Source organism: Artibeus jamaicensis, unplaced genomic scaffold (assembly GCF_021234435.1).
Source record: "Artibeus jamaicensis isolate MK-2021 breed Jamaican fruit bat unplaced genomic scaffold, CSHL_Jam_final contig_384, whole genome shotgun sequence".
NCBI lineage: Eukaryota > Metazoa > Chordata > Mammalia > Chiroptera > Phyllostomidae > Artibeus > Artibeus jamaicensis.
Window position 1 is genome coordinate 1,270,899 of NW_026521810.1, and position 22,785 is coordinate 1,293,683.

A 22,785-nucleotide genomic window follows, 5' to 3' on the forward strand; every position below is an offset into this window, starting at 1 on the left:
CTTCTAGGTAAAGGAAGCGGTACCATTTTGGGGGATAGTTAGGATTGCGAGAAAGCAGTGGCACAGCGTATCATGGCATGCTGCTGCGCCTGCTGCTTGGGGAGTATCAGCAGTGATCCTTTGGGGGGGGGGCTGGGTGCCACTTCTGTTCATACAGAGGCCTGTCATGGGGGTGCTTATATCATCAAAAGTGGTTATATTCAGTGTAGAAATACTATTAAATATGTTAATTCTTCAGAAATTGATGTAATTTTTGTCCAGAATATTTGTACTGGCAGCAGTCTTATACTTATTTTATATTCCTTGAATGTCCTGTAAATTGCTGGGCCCTATTTTATGTGCTATTAACTGACTTTTTAAAATTAAAATTCTTTTTCCTAATTGTTCAATACCTCTGAGTATCTTGAGCATATGTTTTTTAAAATGAAGTGAAACTTTTCATTTTATCACTGTATTAAAAGAAGAGATTGGGAAGTAAAGTTGAAATGTATTTCTATGTCATTGTGTTTAAGTTGCTCCTTGGCTGGGGCACAGCAGTGGTGGCTTTCCTGAAACTGCTTGTGATAGCTGTTATGAGTTACCTATTAAATTGAAAATAAGTCTCCTAAAGACTTAGACCTGGGAAAGTTAAAGCCTGTGCTGTGAGAGCTATAGCCAATAAGAGGAGAAAATTCAGAGGACTCTGCTGTGTTATTTTGAAATGGTAAAATCTGTGCTTTTACATTCTGCTGCCTATTGTTACATCCATCAGTTTTTTCTGTACCTTCCTGGAAAATGCTTGTAACAAGTATTCTTTTTAAGTCACCTTATCTAATTGACTTTTTGTTTTGTAAATTTGCTGCATATTTATTATATTTTTAATAAGGCAATTTTTCTATTCACAGCCAGGATTATTTTGAACATGATTGTTTCTATTCTTACATTTTTAATGAATTGTCTGCAGTTAATTATAGTGCTTTTCCCATAATAGCATAATTCATCAAATTTAAAGGAAATTTTAAATCACATGTTATAAAACTCTTAGTCATTTTTTTCATCAACCTGCACCAGATTCCTCTGAACTGTACAATTGTAGTTCCTAGCACAGCTTATGTTTGAACAATTTGCAAAAGTTTAATTATATCTAATAGTCGAAAGGTTTAAAAACTGTGTTTATAAAACATTGCAGCATGCAACCTAACTGTTTTCAAAGGCCCATAATTTCCAAGGTTGTCATTTTCCAGTGACTGCCTATATCCCTTTGACTGCTAGCACTCAGTACTTTACAGAATTACACAGCTCTTAGAAATACATAATGGAGAATTAGAAAATAGGATGAGCCAACATATCTGCAATTTTTGTATATATGAAAAGATATTTTTATCTTTTTTATTCGTTTGTTTTTCCTTATTGTTAAATTGTGATTGATATTTGGATGCTGTTTATTTTTAGAAACCACAAATAATAGAAAGATTTCACAAGCCTCATGTTTTGGATAGGTAGTACCGTGATTCTTGATATAGATCTTTTTAGCTACTTGATACTGAAGATTGATCAGGAAAATTCTGAAATACTACTTGAAATAAAACCTTTGGAATAGACTCTCTGGTGGAATCTCTGTCAATGTTTTGTTTTATCTACTGCAAATAATTTTTAAAGCTATTTATAATTACCTCATCTAGGAATGTGAAGGGAAAACATTAAGGTCCAAATTGATATGGTAACATGGTCAACCTCAAAAGTAAAATTATATGAAAATGAGTGGAGCATTGCATTTATTCTTCTTATCCTGATAACAAATGTTTTTTTTATGTTGGACAACAGTTTATTTTTCTTAGCATTAAGTCATGATTTCACATGTATGCTATTTCTATTAAAGAATTTTTTTTTGTAAAAACATAATGGCTGTTGTAAGCCTGAAAACGTATAATGCTGTGAGCTCTAATTCAGAGCCATGATATTACCTGATTAATAAAATACCAGTAGCATCCATAGCTATAATGGCTGTTATGGTAGCCACTAGCCTTGTGTAGCTATTTAAATTTAAGTAAATTAAAATAGAATGTTCTTTTCCCCACTTCTACCAGTTACATTTCAAGTGCTTAATAGTCACATGTTGTAGTCATTGGCTAACATATTGGATGTCACAGCAGAAAGTTCTATTGGGCAGGACTGGTTTAGACAGTACATTCTAAAATCTTAATTATAACCGATAGGAGAAGCCATATGCACATATAAGCCTTTCTCCTTATGTTGGGCAAATGATTGCATCTCGGGGGTTTTGTTTAATTTTAAGGATCACTCAAGATAGGTAGTAAATAGTTAGGTTTGTCCCTTTCCCTAAAATTCCAGAGGCTTCCCTCAAATTTCCTGAAGCTATTTGGTAGTACATCATGCTCTAACAAACTGTCTCATTAAAATAGTACTACACAGAAGGCACCTATGATTTGGCAGAGGTGTTATGTTGGGCAAGATGCTATTTTAGAATGTGCTCTGTTTCTACCAGGGCTAGGTGAAATCTGCATTGTGTGTCTAGTAGATTTTTAATGGGGCTTTTATTGGGTCACACTATTACCAGAAATTGTAGATGTTTGTCTCTAGAAATCATGAGGATTTCTGTACATGTTTTACATTTTTTGAGAGTTCCAGGGATGGTGTTGTGTTAGTTTTGAGCCTGCAGTGCCTTCTGCATATCTGTAGCTGTCCTCCATGTATGCTTATTACTGTGTTAGTTGCTGAAGTTCTTATCTGAGTTCGAATAGCAGTGATAGTATGGACATATGTAAATTTCAGGTTCTTTCTTTTCCCCAGGACCAAAAAGGTTCTTCCATTTTCCTCGTTAGGATTGCTTGGGAGGGGTTTCACCTGCTCATTTAGGAACAGGCATGCAGCTGGGAGAGTGCTTGAAGGGTGTATTCATGTTGCCTTCAAAATTATTCATTTGAAGTTTTTTTGGAAGTAGGGTGTGTATGGGGAGGGACCCAAAAAAACTGAATTTATTTGTAAAAAAATTGCATATTCATTCTCACATGTTTAAACTTCAGTCACCTTCAAAGTACTCTCCATTCAATGCAGTACACCTATTGAGACTTATCCACTGCTCAAAATAGTTTCTGAACTCATTGATTTTTGTTGCCTTTTAATGATGCTTCCATTTTTTGTTTTGCCTCTTCCACATTGGCAAAACATTTCCCTTTGAAAACTTTTTTCTTCTGGGGAAACAAAAAGTCATTCAGGGGCAAGATTGAGTGAATAGGGAGGGTGGGGTAGACGGGATCATGCCATTTTTAGTCAACAACTGCTGAGCACAGCACGATGTGGGCAGGTGCTCATAATTCACCCATCATGAAATGAGCAAATGTGTTGAGTCTTCAAAAAAATTCGCCGAAGCCAAATGCAGCCTCTCACAGTAACTCTAGATGGTACACTAGTACAGATGGATTCCCAGAACACTCTCCTAGGGGGAGGGGATGCCTGTGCTTCAGGAGCCTGCCCTCCAAAAGATAAATCCAGTTTTTTGGAAGGTCTCCCCTTGTATACATGTGTACATGTATGTAATAAAACATGGATCATGGGGTTCAAGAAATACATAATTTGTTCTGTATTGTTTCCATCTACTTGAAGATATTGTTTGAACAATTACTTTGTAAAAGCTTAGACACTTTATTTCTTTTCTCAGTGCTTAGTTTAGGGAATCAGTACTAATGATCAAGGCTTTTGTACCCTCTTCTAATAGAGAGCGTGTAGTTTTTGTAGTACCCCAAAGAAGAGAGGATTTTTAATGTGCAGTCATGAGAAGGTGGAAGGGAGGGTGTTGTAGCAGCCTCAGTTAAGGTCTATCAGGTCTTTGTTATAAGGTGGACAAAGCCTAAAGTAGGGTGTGAACATAGGAAAGAAAAAGAAGCAGGTCTCTCTTGTTTTGGAGGTCAGTTTGGCTAGTTTGAGGAAGCAGTTGTGGGAGAGGATGGTGCTGTTGATAGAGATGATAAAGGTTGACATGCTGGTGTCAGTAGAAATTTACAGCAGGTAGAAAGCAGGGAGGGTGGGGTATGAATTAGGAGTTCATAGTTCTGAGGTGCTATTCCAACAGATAGACAAGACAGCAAAGGAAATGTCAGTATTTAAGAAGAGAAGTTGTGGGGAAGTGAGGAAGAAGGAGAGGAATGCAGCTTGGGAGAATATGTGCTGAGAGACACTCAGCACATAATCAAAAAGCCAGTGTGGGTCCCATGGGGAGGTTGCAGTATGTTAATATACCTGAGAAACTGAGTGACAGAGGACAGTGCATTTGTTTGTTTCTTGATGGAGAATGGTCTTTAAGACAACGTTAAAGTGAATAATTAAAGCCCTATCAATCATGAACTGTTAAGCATTTAATGGCTATGTATAGCCATTCCAATGAAAATAATGACAGATAAAGGAAGCATCAGAGATCACAGTATGAGACAAAGGTTTGTTCAGGTGTCTGCTGTGGTGAACAAGATACAGAATCTCTTATACCAAAATGGTGAGCTCAACTGAGGAAGCACAGGAACTGGTGGAGTGTGAAGAAAGTCAGGGGCATGAGGCTTGCTCACTTTCACCTTGATGTCCTTTTTTATGTTTAAGTAAATTATTTCACTATTACTTCTCTGTGGTGATTTATTGCAGTTTTATTACTTTAACCTGCTGCTGTTCTAAGCATTTGCTTTCACCAAAGCAATTTGGTGGGTGAGTTAAGAAAACCACTCTGCCAACTATGTGGTGTTATCCTTTCCATACAACCAGCCTATCTGTCAAGTACAGTGTAAAGTTTACACCTTTCTATGTCATTGAAATAGGAGTGAATTTGTTAGTGGGTACCGAAAGTGGCCTGATGCTGCTGGACAGAAGTGGCCAAGGGAAGGTATATCCTCTGATCAACCGAAGACGATTTCAGCAAATGGATGTCCTCGAAGGCTTGAATGTGTTGGTGACCATATCTGGTAAGTATTTGATAAAACATGATTATAGCACTGTTTAAAACATAGTACTTTCGAGTACTAAGATTCAGTTAATTCATTTTCTGAAGAAATGTCTAAATAAGAAACGACTGTAGGGTGTTTTCACAGTAATATAATAGGAAAATGTACTCAAATGGACCCACAGGTGCAACTTAACCTGGGGCTCCTCTTAAGGACCTGTCTTGAAAGGCGCAGGAGCTCAGACTTTGTAATTGTCTCCCCAGTGGTCCATATGCTGCCCTCTGTTGGTTGCCGCATTTAATTTGGCTCATCTAATATATAGGTTTGGGTTCACTTCCTCCCTTGGTATTCTTTCATGCAAAAGAATCTGTTCCTTGCTGTGGTAGTAAAAGTAATGTATTTTCCTCTTACATCAATTAACATTTAATTTAAGTTTGTTTTCAGAAAGCACTTTTTGAAGAAATTATATAATATTCATTATTTAGAAAGAAACTACCATAGAAAAGCAAGTAGGAGAAATAAAAAGAATGCGTATTAACTTTTCAATTTTTGAGTTTCAATCTTGTAAGCACACACACACTCAAAGTACCCACTTACAGGGAAAAATTCTGTGTAAAAATGGTTATGCAGTATTTCAAACATTATTCTAGACAATAATAGTGAGAAAATATAAAACCCATGTACTAACTAGCTGGTTTTAGCAGATGTTAAAACACACTGTTGCACAGTTACTTACATTGCAAGCCATTTGCAAGTCATTAAACAGTCCTCCATTATACCCATTGTGCATGGCTACCTAGTATTTCTTTGCATAGATGTATTAATATTTACTTACCTTCTGCTCTCTTTTAGTTTATCTTCCCCCCTTTTTGTAAACATTTCCCCCAAATATCTTTGTAGCTTACTTAACTTTGGCCATACATATCCATGTTTCATAGATCATAATTTTCTAATAATTTGTATTAGTGCTGGGATCCAAGAATATGGTTTGAAGTCTACAAAATTAGCAGACTTTCAATAGGTCTTATAACCAGCAGTGGTTTTGATTTAGTGATCTGCTAACTCAAGCTTGTTATATTTGTTTATGTATATGAAATTTCTTGCAGTTATTTTAGTTTTCATGGGCTTTTGGTTGTATAAGTAAAGGTGTTTGTCAAAATACAAAAATTCATCATACTTATATGAGAAAATAGCTATTTAAAGTGGGAGTAGGTGCTGATATAGGAAAAAAATAACTCTGCAACTAAAAACAACCTAAACTTTATTTTGTGATCCAGGTGAACAACATGGTTCATGGGGATCAGTAGTCATCTGATACCAGCGATATTTTTTGGTTTAATTTTTTGTATTCTCTTTAGTAGCTTTTAATGGCTTCACAGTAATAAAAGTAATTATGTCATCTGTAGGAAGCTTCAAAAATAGAAAAACTTAGGAAGAATAAATGTTACCTGGGGATAACTCTTGTTAACATTTTATTGTATTTTTCTCTTTTCTATAAATGTATCTCACAATATGGGAATAAAACCCTACATATAAAACTATGTGGTCTTTGTTTCACTTAACATATTAAATATTTTCCACACTCAGTATTTTCCGAAACTCTTAAAACTTAAAAATATGTAGTACCGAAAGTCCACAGATTATTGTTCAATGAATTGTCACATTTAGAATTCATCCATGTGACCCCCAACCTGGTGAAGTATCCCAGAATCTCCCTCATGCTACCTGCCAACCACTGATAGCTTCCCTTTTCCCCAGAGGGAAGCATGGTCCTGACTTCAACACCTTAGATTGGTTTTACTTTCACTGAACTAAAGTCATAAAAATGGTAAAATGGTAGGTATTCTTTTGTGTCTGGCTACTTTTTAGGTTTACAGAAAAATTGAGGAAAAAGTACAAACAATTCCCATATTAGCCCCCACCCACCCCCAGTTTCTCTTGTCATCTCACATTGGTTTTAGTACATCTGTTAAAATTGATGAATTAGTTATTAACTAAAGTCCATAGTTTACGCTAGGGTTCACTCTTGCTGTTGTACATTTTGTGGGTTCTGACAAGTGCATAATTATCCACCATTACAGTATCAAACAGACATCAAAGCCCCTAGAAACAACTGATCTTTTTTTATTGTCTCTATTTTTCCCTTTCCACAATGTTATAGTTGGAATCATACAGCATGTAGCCTTTTCAGACTGTTTCATTTCAAATTTCCCATTGCTTTTACAAGTATAATAGGAAAGCAGTTGACTTGTGTATTAATGTAGTATCTTGCAACTTTGCCATAATCACTGTTAGTTCCAGGAATTTTTTTCTAATTGCTCAGCATTTTCTACCTAGATAGTCATGCCTTCTGCAAACAAAGGTAGTTTTATTTATTTCTTTCCAATCTGTAAACCTTTTATTTTCTTTCCTTTCCTTGTCACAGAGAACATTCAGTGTGATGTTAGTAGGAGTGGTGAGAGGGGACATCCTTCCCTTGCTTCCTGATCTTAGGGGGAAAGTATCTGGTTTCTCAGCATTACATATGATGTTAGCTGTAAGTTTTTGGTAGATGTTCTTTATCAAATTGAGGCAGTTTCCCTCTATTTCTGTTTGCCTATAGAATTTTGTTTTATCATGAGTGTTGGGTTTTTGTCAGATGCTTTTTCTGCATTTATTCATATGATCAATAGGATGTGTTTTCTTAGCTTGTACATGTGTCCAGCTTCTTAGCATCATTTTTTTGGTTGTTTATAGCTGTATTTTGTTCCTCTTTATTCTTATGTATGACTACGTCACGATTTGTTCACTCATTCTGCCGTTGATAGACATTCATGTTGCTTTCTGTTTTGAGCTGTTACGAACAACGCTGCTATGAACATTCCTGTCCAAGTATTTGGGGGATCATATACACATGTGTATATTAGGGAAATTATGGCATCATAGCAGGATATGCATATTGTATATCCTACTTTAATGGATAATACCAACCTTTTCAGAGTGATTCTAACAGTTTATGACACTAATTTCTGAAATTTCTAGTTATTCCACATGTCTCCTGCTTTCAATATTATTGCTTTTCTAAATTCTAGACACTGGGAGGTGTGTGGAATTGTATTTCATTCTGGTTTTAATATGCATGCATGAGAGACTATTGAGAGCAAGTACCTCTTTATGTATCTATGAGATAACTTCTTTTGCCTATTCTAGTTGCTTGCTCAGTTTTTCTTTTGGGTCATTTTCTTATTGATTTATAAGAGATCTTTACAAATTCTGTTTGTGAGTTCTTTGTCAGCTCTGTAAGTTACACATACCTCCAATGTATTGTTCGCCTTTTGTTGAATTCAGGTTTCTTTTGGCTGATTTATTTAACCCCTATGCTGTCAAATGGTAAATAACAGCTATCCTGGAAGGTTTTGAGAATCAGATTACATAGCACATGTGAAAACATCTTACAGGCTCTATTGATTGTATTGTTGTGAAGGTATTTATTACTTTGGCATATTGATACTATTTGTGTATGTAAGTGTGAGTTCTTTATTCTTTTAAAATCTCTCCTTTTTTCCTTGGCTGGTGTGGCTTAGTGGATTGAGTGCTGGCCTGTGAACCAAAAGGTTGCCAGTTTGATTTCCAATCAGGGCACATGCTTGGGTTGTGGGCCAGGTCCCCAGTTTGGGAGCATGGGAGAGGCAACCAACTGATCCATGTATCTCTTGCACATTGATATTTTTTCTCTTTCTCTCCCTCTGTCTATAAATAAGTAAGTAAATAAGTAAAAAAATAAGTGGATAAATAAATAAAATTCTTTAAAAATCTCTTCTTTTACCTCAGGCTATATACCTTGTGATAATTCTTGGGTTTCGAAAGTCCATCTGAATAGCTTGAGTTGGGTTTCTAGTAAAATTGATACAAAATGATTCCCTTAGGGGGTGGTATTTATTGAAGTTTCTTTTGGTTACTATTATTGTTGATGATAATTACTTTTGAATATATGAGTAAAATATTTTTATTTGTTTTGCTAGGCAAAAAGGATAAGTTACGTGTCTACTATTTGTCCTGGTTAAGAAATAAAATCCTTCACAATGATCCAGAAGTTGAGAAGAAGCAGGGATGGACAACTGTTGGGGATTTGGAAGGATGTGTACACTATAAAGTTGGTAAGTTCCAGGAGGGTCATAAGGGTTTTGTTTTTCCAGGGTTTAATTAATATTCCATTTAAAATTCACCTGTTCTTTGAAACTCTTAATAATAAACTTGTTTCTGATACATGTAGTTCATTACTATTATTTACTATTGTATTCCTGAGGCGCCTTACAATCCTGAAGATTCATCTAGACTCAGGTGCACCTTTAAGTATAACACAGTTTATTCCTTCTGTTCACTTTGTCCTCTGTCTATCTCATTCATTTCTCAGCTCATCTTGTGAGAGACTCTTCACCATTTTTCTTTGACAGTTCACATTCTTCTGTGTAAGGTGTGGTTCAAAATAAACTTCTTAAGCAACCCTTGCCAAAGGAAAGCCATTCTATTTGGAGTTCTCCTTTGTGCTTCAGGCTTATTCTCCATTTAGAAGACTGAGGACTAAGGACCCTTGGCAGTCTGATAGATATATGAGAATTTGTTCCAGGACCCATTACTGTTGTTTTGGATTAAGAGCACTGTGCAAAGCTGTGCTCTTAGCCAGTAAGTGAATCTAGCTGGCCAGTGTCTCACGGAAACTGTGTTTTCTTCTTTGTGGCATGCATGCTATGGTTCTCATGAAATCATATCTCACAAGAACAAGACAACAAAATGTTGTGTGTGTATAAAAAACATCAAAACATGATGCAGACACTGGCCTGCAGTGTCCTCAGCATTATGGATGAGGTACGAGACAAATTCACATGGACCACCGAGTCCTGTGGAGGAAAAGGGACGGCATGGCTACTCTCTCAAGGGGAGAGTGCCTTAGAGAAGCCTGGCCACTCTCTCAAGAGGAGAACGCCCCGACTCTTGCCTTGACAGGTTTTTATTAGGTTCAGTTTGCACAGGAATACAGGTAAAGCTCATTAATCATTGTCAGGCAGCAAGGACCAAACAATAGATACCTTACAAAGAACTATGAGGGCTTATTCTGAGTCAGGGTCTGTTGGCTAAAGAGCTACAAAATTTTGGGAAACAAACTTACTTCCTGCTTGGACCATTATCATTTAATTGAGAGCATTCTAAACAAAGGTTCATAGGATTTTACATATTTTTCTTAGGTCTGATCACCCTAGGGAACCTACTCTTTCTAGCCCAGGGCTGCACTGCTCTCTGTCATTGTTTCAGGCTTAAGTCAGGCAGTGGAAGTAAGGCAGCCAAGAGATTAGGAGACTTCTTGCAGACAGAATGAAGATGCAGGCTATGTCAAAGCAAGGGTCCATCTTCCCCTTTCTCCGTAGCCTCCCAAGTCCTTCCCTGGGGACTCCCTGTGATCGTGCCTGTCTTAGGTCATTTTCCCCTTGGGGAATCTTACCCATCATTGGCTAACCAACCAAGCATTGGAGACCAGGCAGGGTGAAGTGAAAGGAGCAGAAGTGGTGCTCCTGCCAGGGAGATAAGCTTTGTCACCTTAGTGGTTTATGGTCTGAAGATCACTCACTCAGCCTTAGCCATGGGGTGGTTACAGCTTCTGAAACCAGGCAGGGCGGTTCCCAACAAAAACATTAGTACAAATGTTGTAATAAAGGGGAAATAATGGAGCTTAGTCAAATTAAAGTTTTATGGGAGAGGTTATATATTCTAATGTACCATTTTAAATGGGAAAATGGGATGTTGAGATGATCAACCAATGGTCTATATGTACCTAAGACTTACTAACATAAGGGGCCTATTGAACATTGATTTCTGCTTATATGATTTTTATGTATGTTTATGAAAGTGTATGCTATAGTTCTCTGCTCCCAAGGATGTTACAGCTCTTGACATTATCTTCTTATTTATGTTATCTGTCCACAACCCTCAGTTCATTGGTTAATAATGATTATAGGAGCCACCCCCACTGTTAGAATGATTCTGAGTGATATCAAAAAGTAGTACTGTCTCTTTGGTATAGATTTGGGGATTAGGATTTTTTTTTGTTGTTTGTATGAAACATTTTTATTTTTGAGAGAGAACTAATCATCTAAGGTTAAATTGAATGAAGAAGCTCAAAAACAGCCTAAATGTTATGAATAGATTATCCTACAGAGGGAGCTAGAGGCAGGGAAATTATTTTTTTAATTAAAAAAAAAAAAAACAGCAACCCTCAGGCCTCTCATTCTTGTAGAATGAATCAATCACAAGCATTTTCTGGATATAAAGAGTGTATGATACTATTCATTTGTTATTTTTATACATTTAAAAATTTGTATTCAGTGTCAAGACCTGTGCTGTACTATACAAGCAAGCATGCTATTTCAATTTATGTTTAAATTAATTAACATGAAATAAACTTTAACATTTATTTTCTCATTGGCACGAGTGCATTTCAAGGGCCTGATAGCCACATGTAACTATTCACTATCATGTTAACAGTACAAGTATAAAGCCTTTCTAAAGTCACAGAAAATTCTATTAAAATAATAGCACTAGTTTTGCCCTGGCTGGTGTGGCTCAGTGGACTTGAGTGTCAAGCTGAAAACTGAAAGGTCCCTGGTTTGACTCCCAGTCAGGGCATATGTCTGAGTTGTGGGCCAGGTCCCCAGTTGGGGGCTTTTGAGAAGCAGCCAATAAATTTCTCTCTCACACATTGATGTTTCTTTCCTTCTCTTTCTCCCTACCTTCCCTGCTACCTGAAAGTAAATAAATAAAATCTCTAATTAAAAAAAGCACTAGTTTGGATAACCTTTCATAATCTTTTCTGTGTTAATATTAATGTTAATGATTTATTTGGAAGTGACAATATATGGACTTTTACAAGGAGAGGTATCAAGTTAACAAGCCATCTCATTCATATACAAGAGAAGAGTCAAGTCATAGTGTGAAATTAGATAACTTACAAAGAAACTGGAGAGTCTGATCAGACCAGTAATTTGTGTGTGCTCAGGGCTCCTCAGCATGTCTGTTTTTAAGCAGACTTGTATAGCCGTGAGAGAACTAAAGCAGCTATGTAAAAGAGGAATTTGTGTGTGTGCGCACACATATGTGTCAGTATGTGTATGCTGTGGCGTGTGTGTGTGAGCGTGCGTGTTTGTGCTCATCGAGTCATTGAGTGTGGGTGTATATGCACATGTGTGTATGTGTACAAGTTGAAGATTTTCTCTTTTTTAAATTTTTAAAGGATTTTAGTTAGTTTTAGAGAGAGGGGAAGGGAGGGAGAAAGAGAGGGAGAGAAACATCAGTGTGTGGTTGCCTCTTAGGCACCCCTTACTAGGGACCTGGCCTGCAACCCAGGCATATGCCCTGACTGGGAACTGAACCATTGACCCTTTGGTTTGCAGGTCAGTGCTTAATCTACTGAGCCATATCAGCCAGAGCAGAAGATTTTCTTCACTACTATTCTTTTGGTATAGAAGTTTAGGTGGTATTCTAGCAATTATTATCTCCATAGATCAAGAAGTGATTTGAAGTGATACTTGTTCTTATACACAGAAATAGGTAGAATTCACACTCAGTCAATGAATATTTTGGTTTAGACTTCTATGTTCCTCAGTCTGTAAGCCTCATGCAGGACGCAGAAGAAGCCATGGGGGTGATTTTACCTCTTTGTGTGATTCAGGAGCTTCTTGACTGATGAATCTCATAATTATCCTTTTCAAGTAATACTGATCCCTTGAGACTTTCAGATAGTGTGCCTGGCATTGCTCTTGATAATTAAATATTTGCAATATAAGATTGGGAACATTAGTGAAAGTACTCAGTGGTAGTTACCAGAGTATTGGAGTTGAGGCTGATAAAACATCAGAAACCATGGGAACAGCCTGTATTACACATTGAAGAACTTGAAAAGGAAATTGTGAGTCTTGATCTCAATCAACACTTTTCTCTTGTTGGTTTGGATGAATCAATAGAAGTCGTTTTTATAAAATTTATGAAAGACAACCAAAAGAATTTAGAGTTCCGTGTTGATACTGACTTGTGCATCTTTTGTTTTGTTTTGTTTTTTCAGTAAAATATGAAAGAATCAAATTTCTTGTAATTGCTTTGAAGAATTCTGTGGAAGTATATGCATGGGCACCCAAGCCATATCACAAATTTATGGCTTTTAAGGTAACAACATCAGGTGTACCTAAAAAGTAGCATAAGCCATGTACATCGTGACCAGGGAATAATTTTAAAAGCCCTGAACAGTTAAAATTGATCATTTAAAAGTTGTCAACTAAAAGAGTGTTTAATTTTTCATAAGAAAGGCCATTTCTAATGTCATAACTTAGCTATCTGCTTTCAAGTCCTCAGAATGTGAGATGGAGAGAGCTGAATGTTGCGTAGACACTAACCAATGTGCTAATATATAAACAGGAAAAGACAAAATAGCACTGCTTCCATATAAAAAGCTAACCTCGACTTCCACATAAAGTCATGGATGTGTGCACATATAAACCTTTAGATAACAAAAAAGTATGCAACAATAGATAGCTTTAAGATATATATATATATATATATATATATATATATATATTCAAGAGTACTAATCAAATTTAATTAATTTAAATTTAATTTAATTTATTAATTTAAGGTATACATTCAAGAGTACTAGTAAAATTATAGAAATTCTGAATGACAGAAGGAATGAATAATATTACAACTTCAATAGAAAAGGAGATTAAAATATGTATAATATACCACTTTTGTTTGAAGAAAAGTTGTAGAGAAATATTAAGTTATTTTTATATGGGTATTTTAATACATTTTTATAATTTTAGAGTTTGTATTAAATATAAACTATGAAATTTTTAATTAAAATGATATTAATGTGACATTAGATACGATAAGTAAGTTAATAACATCATTTCTAATACTAGGCACAAAACCTTGAGCACAGTCCCTGGGACTGTTTAGTGGAGGCTAAGAAATTAAGACTTTTTCATCCACAATGATTCTGTTTACTTACTTTTAAAAATAGTTTTGATATATTTTATTCAGAATGAGCCTGAATTGTTTGGAAAATTGACATATTTAGATTGCTTATTGCTTAATTCCCAGTTCAGCAGGCTAAATGGGGTTGTCACATTTGCTTAAAAAATAAACCTATGCATTATTGAATGAAAATAATTGGTAATAAATTACAATTATCTTCTGAAATCTGCTCTTAGTATATCCTATATTTTACAAGTACTGTACTAGTTGCTTTTAACACCTTATTTCAGTCTGTCTTATGAGCTGTAGGTACTGATATTAATGAAGAACTAAGGCCATACAGGCCTTGTATGTCATAGCCTTTTGTCACTATAACTGTAGTCAGAATGAAAGTAGAAGACTAATAATGTTAAGTAGGAGTCAAATAGTTACTGTGATAACTATGCTGATAAAAGTCTCAGTATGGCACTCCTAAGTTCCTCTCTGTGCATTTTTTGCATTTGAATAGTATGCTGTAGAAAGTCCTGGTTATTTCACTTCATGCTTTTCTCACCAAGACATACAACAGAATAGTAAATGACAGAATAGAATTCTTGGGCTAGGTTGGGAGAATTTGGAACATAGCTTCTGGAAGAAGTGTTTTCTAAAGTCTCATTAACAGACAAAAGCATGATAAATTAAAAATGTATTTTTACCTTTGGTTGTAACTTGGGCCTGGCTTCTCTAGACCCGTTACAAATAAGGTGTACTGTATCTTACTGCTTCCCTCTTGGTTACTTGTTTGTACTTGTTTGTAGTCATTTGGAGAATTGGTACATAAGCCATTACTGGTGGATCTCACTGTGGAGGAAGGCCAGAGGTTGAAAGTGATCTATGGATCCTGTGCTGGGTTCCATGCTGTTGATGTGGATTCAGGATCAGTCTATGACATTTATCTACCAACACACGTAAGAAAGAACCCACACTCTATGGTTGGTTGACTGGCTTCATTTTGTTTTGACTTTTTCTGTACTCTGCTCAATGAACTAACTCAAGCAGGGATTCCTTACTTCCCCTGGTATAGGGGTGAGTATTTAATTGTCATGCCATTTTCATAGCTCCATGCTCTAAGACAGGTGGAAATCATCTCTTCTGGCTCTGCGAAGCCCTCATTGAAAACCTCTTAGCCCTGGCTTTGACTAACATGGGATGAATTGGGGCAGTTGCTAGTAGGTCAGAAAACCCCTGAGTTGGGAGTGATTTGAGGAACATAATTTCTTAAATGGAACTCAATCTTAATATGTTCCAAGGACCTCAGAAAATGTGAATTTAGAGTATATTTTCTGTAAGAGGTAGACTTTGTGATATAGATTGCATTGATTTTCCAAAATTGTATCTAACTGCTATGCTTATGACTTGGAATATGAATAGTACATTTTCTGAGGCAGTCTTACTGAGCACTTTTTTACAGGGTAGAAATAGCCATGAACCTGCTGCTCTGTGCTTTGTTTTTATTCTATAGATCCAGTGTAGCATCAAACCCCATGCAATCATCATCCTCCCCAACACAGATGGAATGGAGCTTCTGGTATGCTATGAAGATGAAGGAGTTTATGTGAATACCTACGGAAGAATCACCAAGGATGTGGTTCTGCAGTGGGGAGAGATGCCAACATCTGTAGGTATGTATCTCTCAGAGGTGAAGGCAGCACTAGTAAAAGTAGAGCTTTCTCTAAAACTGCATGTATTTATCACCAGAGTAGTTAGTAATAGGTGGTGGAAAGTTAGATTGTAGACCATGGGACTATCTTAGAATAAAATCCAAGTAATTATTTAACACTTTTAAAACTCTTGTCATTCATAATCCTTTATTTTATCCTTATGGCATTCAGGGAAAGTAGGACAGATGTTGTTGCCTGATTGTGGCAAGTAAAGGAAGACAGAGAAAGGTATGTGATTTGCATTTTGCAAATGGCAGAGCCACAACCAGAAGCACAACCTCTCGTATCCTGAGGTGCATTCATGAAGAAGAGTGCAGGAATGATAGTGAATAGCTGACATTTTCATGGCTTTAAGTTTATATCCTCAAACTATTTTGTTTTTGTTGCAGTTAAGTCACTGTCTCTGTCTAGTTGTCATTTCTTCTTCCTGCCTTCCCTCATTACTGCTTTGATGAAAATATGAGCAGTAAAGTATAAACTCATTGGATCAGTGTTCAAGACAAGTGAGAAATGCCTCAGGGAAATTAATTCAACCATTGATTCAAATTACAGTTTCCCAGGATAGACAACATGTTTACAAAGGCAGAGTTCCATAAAACAAATATTCTTAAATGCTAGACGTTTGCGGGGGAGAGTGTATTTTACAAGCAGCATCTTTTCATGGCCGTTTCCTTATCTTTGACAAAATGTGTTTTTGCCTCTCAAAAAGCATATATTCGATCCAATCAAACAATGGGCTGGGGAGAAAAGGCCATAGAGATCCGATCGGTGGAAACTGGTCACCTGGATGGTGTGTTTATGCACAAAAGGGCTCAAAGACTGAAATTCTTATGTGAACGCAATGACAAGGTAATCGTGTCCTTATCAATTCTTTTTTTTGTTGCTACTGTCTTTTAGCAATAGTTTATTTTTCATGGAGTTGGACGAAGCTTCTCTTTAGTTTTTTTTTATAGAGTGTGAAATAATTTCATCAAGGAACATTTTACTAGTGGATTCTTAGACCTGTTTATGGGGTTTGGGAATATATATTTTCCCAGTATGTGTGTGTGTGTGTGTGTGTGTGTGTGTGTGTGTGTGTGTATGTATGTATGTGTGTATATATGTACATATATATTGCTATGAGGAAATAAGAGACATTCTCTCTATAGAAATTATCATATAGTGTCTTTTAAAAAAACCATTAGGTGACCTGTCTAGACTATGTTTGGTTTATGTGTATGGAAGGGTAAAGCTACCAGGTTTAGGTGGATGAGATTCTTTTGTGATTAGAAGAAACCACCCATGTAGATTTGGGTAGGGTAGAAGGTCCCCCTCCCCGATGTATATCATAAAGATACCACTTGTTAGTCTGCCTTTTAAGTAGTGCAGTGATTTCACAGTTTGCATGTCAGAAATGCCTAAGAGTATAAATCATTTTATTCAGAGGCACAAGTACCTCTTGTAGCTGAGATCCCATGGCATCCAGGCCCCAGTGTAAAAACCGTTGTTCTTCGAAAGTGACCACATCCTTGTTTAATCCTTGCCCTACTCGCTCTGCAGGGATTCCCTCCCAAAACCAGCTTTGGAATGGAGCATAGATGGCCAAGGGTGTTAACTCGTCCCTGCCTGCTTTGGGAGGGACATCAGAGGGGGGAGCTGGTCTCTACCAAGCCCCACTTTCTCTCCTGTTCCTTTGGATAAAAGCATGCTTTACTCCCTGAGGCAGCCAATTGCAGCTTTAGAAACGTACCTCTTAAGAGCATTTTCACCTCTCGCTTCATGCGAAGATATAGTGAATGTCTTAGCAACTAGTCTGTAGGTTGACTTCTCATAGTAAACGTAAAATTTGGTCGCAACAGAGAAGAGCCGTAGACCTCCACTGTGCAGCTGGTTCTCCTGCCCACCCAACTGCACACTCCACACAGAAGCCGCGTGACAGCTGACCCGCTGTCTCCTGCAATCCAGAAGGCCATTTACTAATGGAGTAACATTTCTTTTCCCTACCTAATAACTCCCAGATCTTTTACTTTGAAAATCCATACAATCGAGACTTTATCCAAGATTTTACCAGTTTTTTGGCTTATATTTTCCAAGTATATTTAATGTGGCCATAAGTATAATATTTTTTGAACTTCTGGTATTTAAATGATTTCATTGCTCATGATATCATATTCCTCAAAGTATATTACACTTGATCTTAGCCAAAAGGCCAAGAAGCAATATATTCCTCAAAGTATGTTAATAAAAGATACAAAACTACTTTATGGAGTAATAAAATAACTAATACATTTTAGCTTAATTTTTTTAGAAGAGAAAAATCAGTTTGCCAAGGAGTCTTCCCGATTGCTCATTGAGTTTTCTAAGCACATTTATCTTTTAGAAGGCATTTGCAGTGGAGCTAAAAGAAATAACCCAATTACAGAAACATTTTTTTTATTTAGAAATTCTCACTGTATGGCAATGTATAAGGAGTTATTTGACCAGTTAGCCTTCTTGGTTGTAATAAAAATTGGCTACAGATGATCATTCCTTATGAATGAAAATTGACATCATCCCAGATTTTCTTTTGAAAAGAGCATTTTGGATTTCAGCTTCTGTATATGGAGATGTAGAGGTTGTTAGTGGCTTGGGGTTACCTGCCTGGGAACCGCAGGGGGCATTGCTTCTTCAGGCAGTGTTGTGTTTTCACAGTAAACCCCACCTTTTCTCTTGGTCTTGCAGGTGTTCTTTGCCTCTGTTCGGTCTGGTGGCAGCAGTCAGGTTTATTTTATGACATTGGGCAGGACTTCTCTTCTGAGCTGGTAGAAGCATGGCAGTGAGGATCGCTGGCCCCAGAGTCTTCCAGATCCTGAGAACTTGGAATTCCTGCAACTGGAGCTCAGAGCTGCACCGGGGCAGTCCAGGACAGCTGTGCACGCAGACACCGCACATGGGGTTTTCTCCTTTCCTTCCCATTCTTTCTACCAGTTAATCCCCAGTATTTTTTTTTTTAATTCAAAAATAAATCGAGGCTGCAATGCAGCTGGTGCTGTTCAGATTCTACCATCAGGTGCTATCAGTGTTTTGGATCGAGCATCAGGCCAGAAAGCAAATGTGTTTCCTTCAGCTCCAGAATTCCTTGTCTCTGAGTGACTCTGTTGTTTGGGTGTCTGAAGGTGGAAACCGTGAAAATGCCATTGGTTTGTTGAAAGTGGGCACAAGGGGGTGTAGAGCGGTGGTCTTGAGCAGGTTGCTGAGGAAAGAGCAGATTTAATATAGTAACATTAACAATGTATTTAATTAACATTTCTTTTTTGTAATGTGATAATATGTGGACAAAGAAGGGGAAGGTTTAAGAAGTTAATATTTATAAAATGTGAAAGACACAGTTACTAGGAGAACTTTTTTTGTGGATGGGGCTGGGGAGGCAGGGTGGGGTGGGTTAAGGGTGTCCCATTTTATTTGGGTTTTCTTTTTGCCTTCATCAAGAACTCAGTCATTTTTCTGTATACCAGGTTTTGCCTAAATCATGTGCACATGGTTCTTAAAAAAAAAAAAAGAAAAAGAAGATATGTACATTTGTCTAATGACTAGAACTTTGTTGTGTGACAGTATTAGCACTGCCTCAGTTAAGGTTTAATTTTTGTTTAAACCTAGAAGTGCAACAACAGTTTTACCACAGTCTGCACTTGCAGAGGAAAAATATTTTTTTTCAATCACATGTTTATTTTTTTGCCTACCTCATTGTTTTTAATGCATTAAGAGGTGGTTTAGTTTATATTTGTTTTGGAGTAAACATTAATGTTTAATTTAATCTTAATACCAAAACTATCAGGTTGAAGTTTGACTGTTATTTGTCACAGGTCTCAGTAGGCACACGAGAATTTGCCTCTGAAGATGGGAAATGGCCATAGGGCTTCATCATGCTAACTGATGCAATCTTCTTTCTAAGTACAGAAAGTAGAAAGCTTTGTTTTCACATATTCATATTAGTGGTTGGTGGACCACTGTAGCCTACAAGAGGCCACATTGTTCTCAGTTCAGGGTTTGGTAGCAGACAGGTGATCATATCAGAATAGTCACACAAACTGTTCATTTTGCAGGAACCTTTCCGGGGGGGGGCGAGGGTATTTCTCTTTTCTAAAAAATGCAATGCACTAAAACTATTTTAAGAATGTAGTTAATACTGCTTATTTGTAAGACATCATCTTCCTTTGCTGTAGGTGTAATATCAAAGCCCTGGGTTTTCTTGTTCTTTGACTTGTTCTCTTGTTCTCTCTCTCTTTTTTAAACCAACTTTACTTCATGAATATGTTCATGACATTGTAATAAATGTCTTGGGTGATAATTTGTTTCTTGGCTCCATGGTCACTCAATTCCTCCGAGGGTAGCAGTCTCTTGGGAAAGGAACAAGGCTCAGCATCACAGTCCTGCCATCTTCCTTTTTCCTGCTGGGTTTTGAGTGGGAGGACTTTATGAAGACTGCTTTGAACTCTGTGTACCACACAGAAGGTTAGTATTTCATAGGCATAATCTTTCTTTATGGTTAATTTTCTTTTATAACATGAAGATGGGGAACTTACCTCCCCATCAGTAGGTGCAATAGGTGCAAAATATAAATCATTTGCACCTATTTGCCAAGGCTGTGCCCAAAATTCTCATCTTATTTGGCACCCATTTTGACCACTGTTACTCTCTTTCCTGGCTCAGCATTCTTGCCAAAGGCTATTCTTTGAATTACGAAAATCTGGTGAAAAAGATAAATGCACTCACAAATGCAGTAACAACAGTTGGTTGTATATACCTACAAAAGCAAGATACCCTGAGAAAGCCTTTCTTACTTTTAGAAGGACAAGGTGATGGAAATGGTTTGTCCATTTGTATGACTTTGGAGTAATGCTAATGTCCAAAGTAGAAAAAACTAGTTCTTTTCAACTAATTTGTTGTTAACATAGAGAACAAGATTGAAGAGTTAATCTCACCTTTGGAAGGGACTTTTGAGATAGACCAGATTCTACCATCACAGAACTTTACTCAAAATCAAATCATTGGGGGTGATTTTCTACCCGTTTTGGCTTTTCAAGTAAGATACCATATGTGTGCTACCATGAACACAGGCGTACACCAAGAGGAGGATGAACCAGATGGCTAGGTCCATTGTGGCCCCTTCCGTAGCTTTAGAGAGAGTTGAAAGTTGGGCAGGTGTCTTTGAAAAAATAACTAAACTTCTGATATCAAAATGGAACTGATATAAAAGGGAGAGACATCCCAGTCTTAATTTTCCACAGACTTGAACCTCAATATCAATAACACAAGGGGTGTCATGCGGATATTGGAAATGGTGTATCATTGGAATTACTGAGTGTTCAGGACTTGTCAAAAACTAGGTTCCCCCTGAGATGTGATGGGGTCTGAGCTCAAGGCAGAATAGTGCCTATTTTACTTGCCCAAGTCACATACCTGTCACTCTCTTGGTGTTTGAGTGGAAGAGAATTGACCTTATTAGTGGGTCTCATTTTCTCAGCTGGCCTGGCTCTTTCTCCTTGTGGGGCGGGTTCCTGGCGTGTGCCCTCCGTGATTGTGGTGTCACCTTCTTGGCCTCGCCACCTTGTCAGCCGGACTACGTTGCTACACCTTGAAGCAGGTGCCCAGTTAGGTTTCTTCATAAAAGATTGTGAGCTATTAAAATTTCATTCTTCTGGAGAAGGGAAGATTTTGTTCCTTTAAAAAGGTAATGACTTCACACAAGTGCCAGGACGGCAAAATTACTAAAGGAAGCAGTATTATGGTGATAGCATTAAACATGGAACATTAAAAACCATTATAGTGGTGCTCTTCAAAACAAAACACAAATATGTCTCTAGGTTTAGTCAGAGCTTTAATAACTAATGTCTTTCTGTATTTAAGTCAGAGTAACTCTGTTCAATGCAGTGTTTTTACTTTTTTCTTCATACCCATGTTATGGTGGAGAAAATGTTTACAAAAAATGGTTTTGTTACACTAATGTGCATCACATATTTATGATTTATTTTTAATTGATTTTTTAAAGGGTTATTTAGGTTTTCCTCTTAGTTGTAGTTCACTTATGGTAATTCATATCCCTAATTCTGCCAACTATAAATCTGTTAAACAGTAATACAAACGACAGACTGCATTAGAATTACTGATCCCAGACTGCAAAGCAGACTGGAGCAAGTGCACAGCCTTCTTTTATTCTCATTGCTAACTTGTCTTCTGTGTGTTATGAAAATTACTGTTGTTCCTCCTCCTTTTTCTTAAATAAAGTAAAAATAACATCTGTTATCTGTGGCATGAGTTTCGAATATATTCTGACCCTTCAGAATGTTTTCTTCCTCTAAGGATCCATGTTTTATGCACACCTCCTGCCCCAGTGCCACCCCCAGCTCCAGTGGGTGACTCCCATGTCCTGCCATCTCCCATAGGCGGAATTTCCCAAGGAATTACCAGACATGGGCAGTGAAAGTAGCAAACATTTGTTTAGAGATCTTAGAATGAAATTGATAGTGAGCTCTCAAATCACCATGTTTTTAAAGCCAAAAGGGAGTAAAGCTGGTCCTTAAGGAAGAAATATGGTTTTATTTTTGCAAGTCTGAATTGGATTGAAAAGTAAACCAGCATTTTGTCTGTACCTAATAGGACAATCAAAGTAGCCCTTTCTCAAAATGGTACATACATAGTAACTCAGGTCTCATAGTCAGAGCTCCTTTCTGTGCAAGGTCACTGGCTGAACCCTTCAGTTGTGCCCCATTGATTCCCCCATTGGTCTGGCAGGAATGACCCCCATGAGAAGATCTGGGGCCACATCCTTGGGATCAGCACTTTGCCCAAGCCTCCAAGGTTACCGAGAGGTGGCTGTGGTACGTTATCGTCCACTAAAATACATTCATAAAGTAGCTCCTTCGTGCTTCACCCTAGAAACACGTTACTTCTCTGAGGTGAAAATAAAATTCTAAATATCTAGGCCATCAACTGAGTGAGGTTTTTCCTTTGCTACTAGATGTTTGTCATATCTGGTGGGTAATTAGGGATAAAAACCTGATAGAGTGCTTGTTATGGGACTACTGTTCCAACTTCCCCCTGCATTGGCTGAGAGGTCGCTTAAAGGAAGCAACCAGGACAGAGTTAGCTTCCATAACTGACACCAGCTCTATGTTTTGGTGCCACATTCTTGGATGCAGCGAAATTGT

The 22,785-nt window shown here is 37.3% G+C and overlaps 1 protein-coding gene across 42 annotated transcripts in view; it reads left to right on the plus strand.

The window, feature by feature from the left end:
• The window catches only part of MAP4K4 (mitogen-activated protein kinase kinase kinase kinase 4), a 201,764-nt gene extending 181,835 nt beyond the window's left edge, over positions 1-19,929 (plus strand). For 22 of the 42 annotated variants that reach the window (XM_053664572.1, XM_053664585.1, XM_053664573.1 and 19 more), the window contains 7 exons: positions 4,800-4,943; positions 8,924-9,058; positions 13,012-13,112; positions 14,717-14,890; positions 15,421-15,580; positions 16,329-16,468; positions 18,320-19,929. In XM_053664572.1, the coding sequence (XP_053520547.1) occupies positions 4,800-4,943; positions 8,924-9,058; positions 13,012-13,112; positions 14,717-14,890; positions 15,421-15,580; positions 16,329-16,468; positions 18,320-18,403 (938 nt within the window). In that variant the 3' untranslated portion in view covers positions 18,404-19,929. The remainder of the gene's footprint in view (positions 1-4,799; positions 4,944-8,923; positions 9,059-13,011; positions 13,113-14,716; positions 14,891-15,420; positions 15,581-16,328; positions 16,469-18,319) is intronic. The other 20 variants (XM_053664575.1, XM_053664576.1, XM_053664586.1 and 17 more) reach the window with 1 other exon arrangement.
• The last annotated feature ends 2,856 nt before the right edge of the window (positions 19,930-22,785 follow it).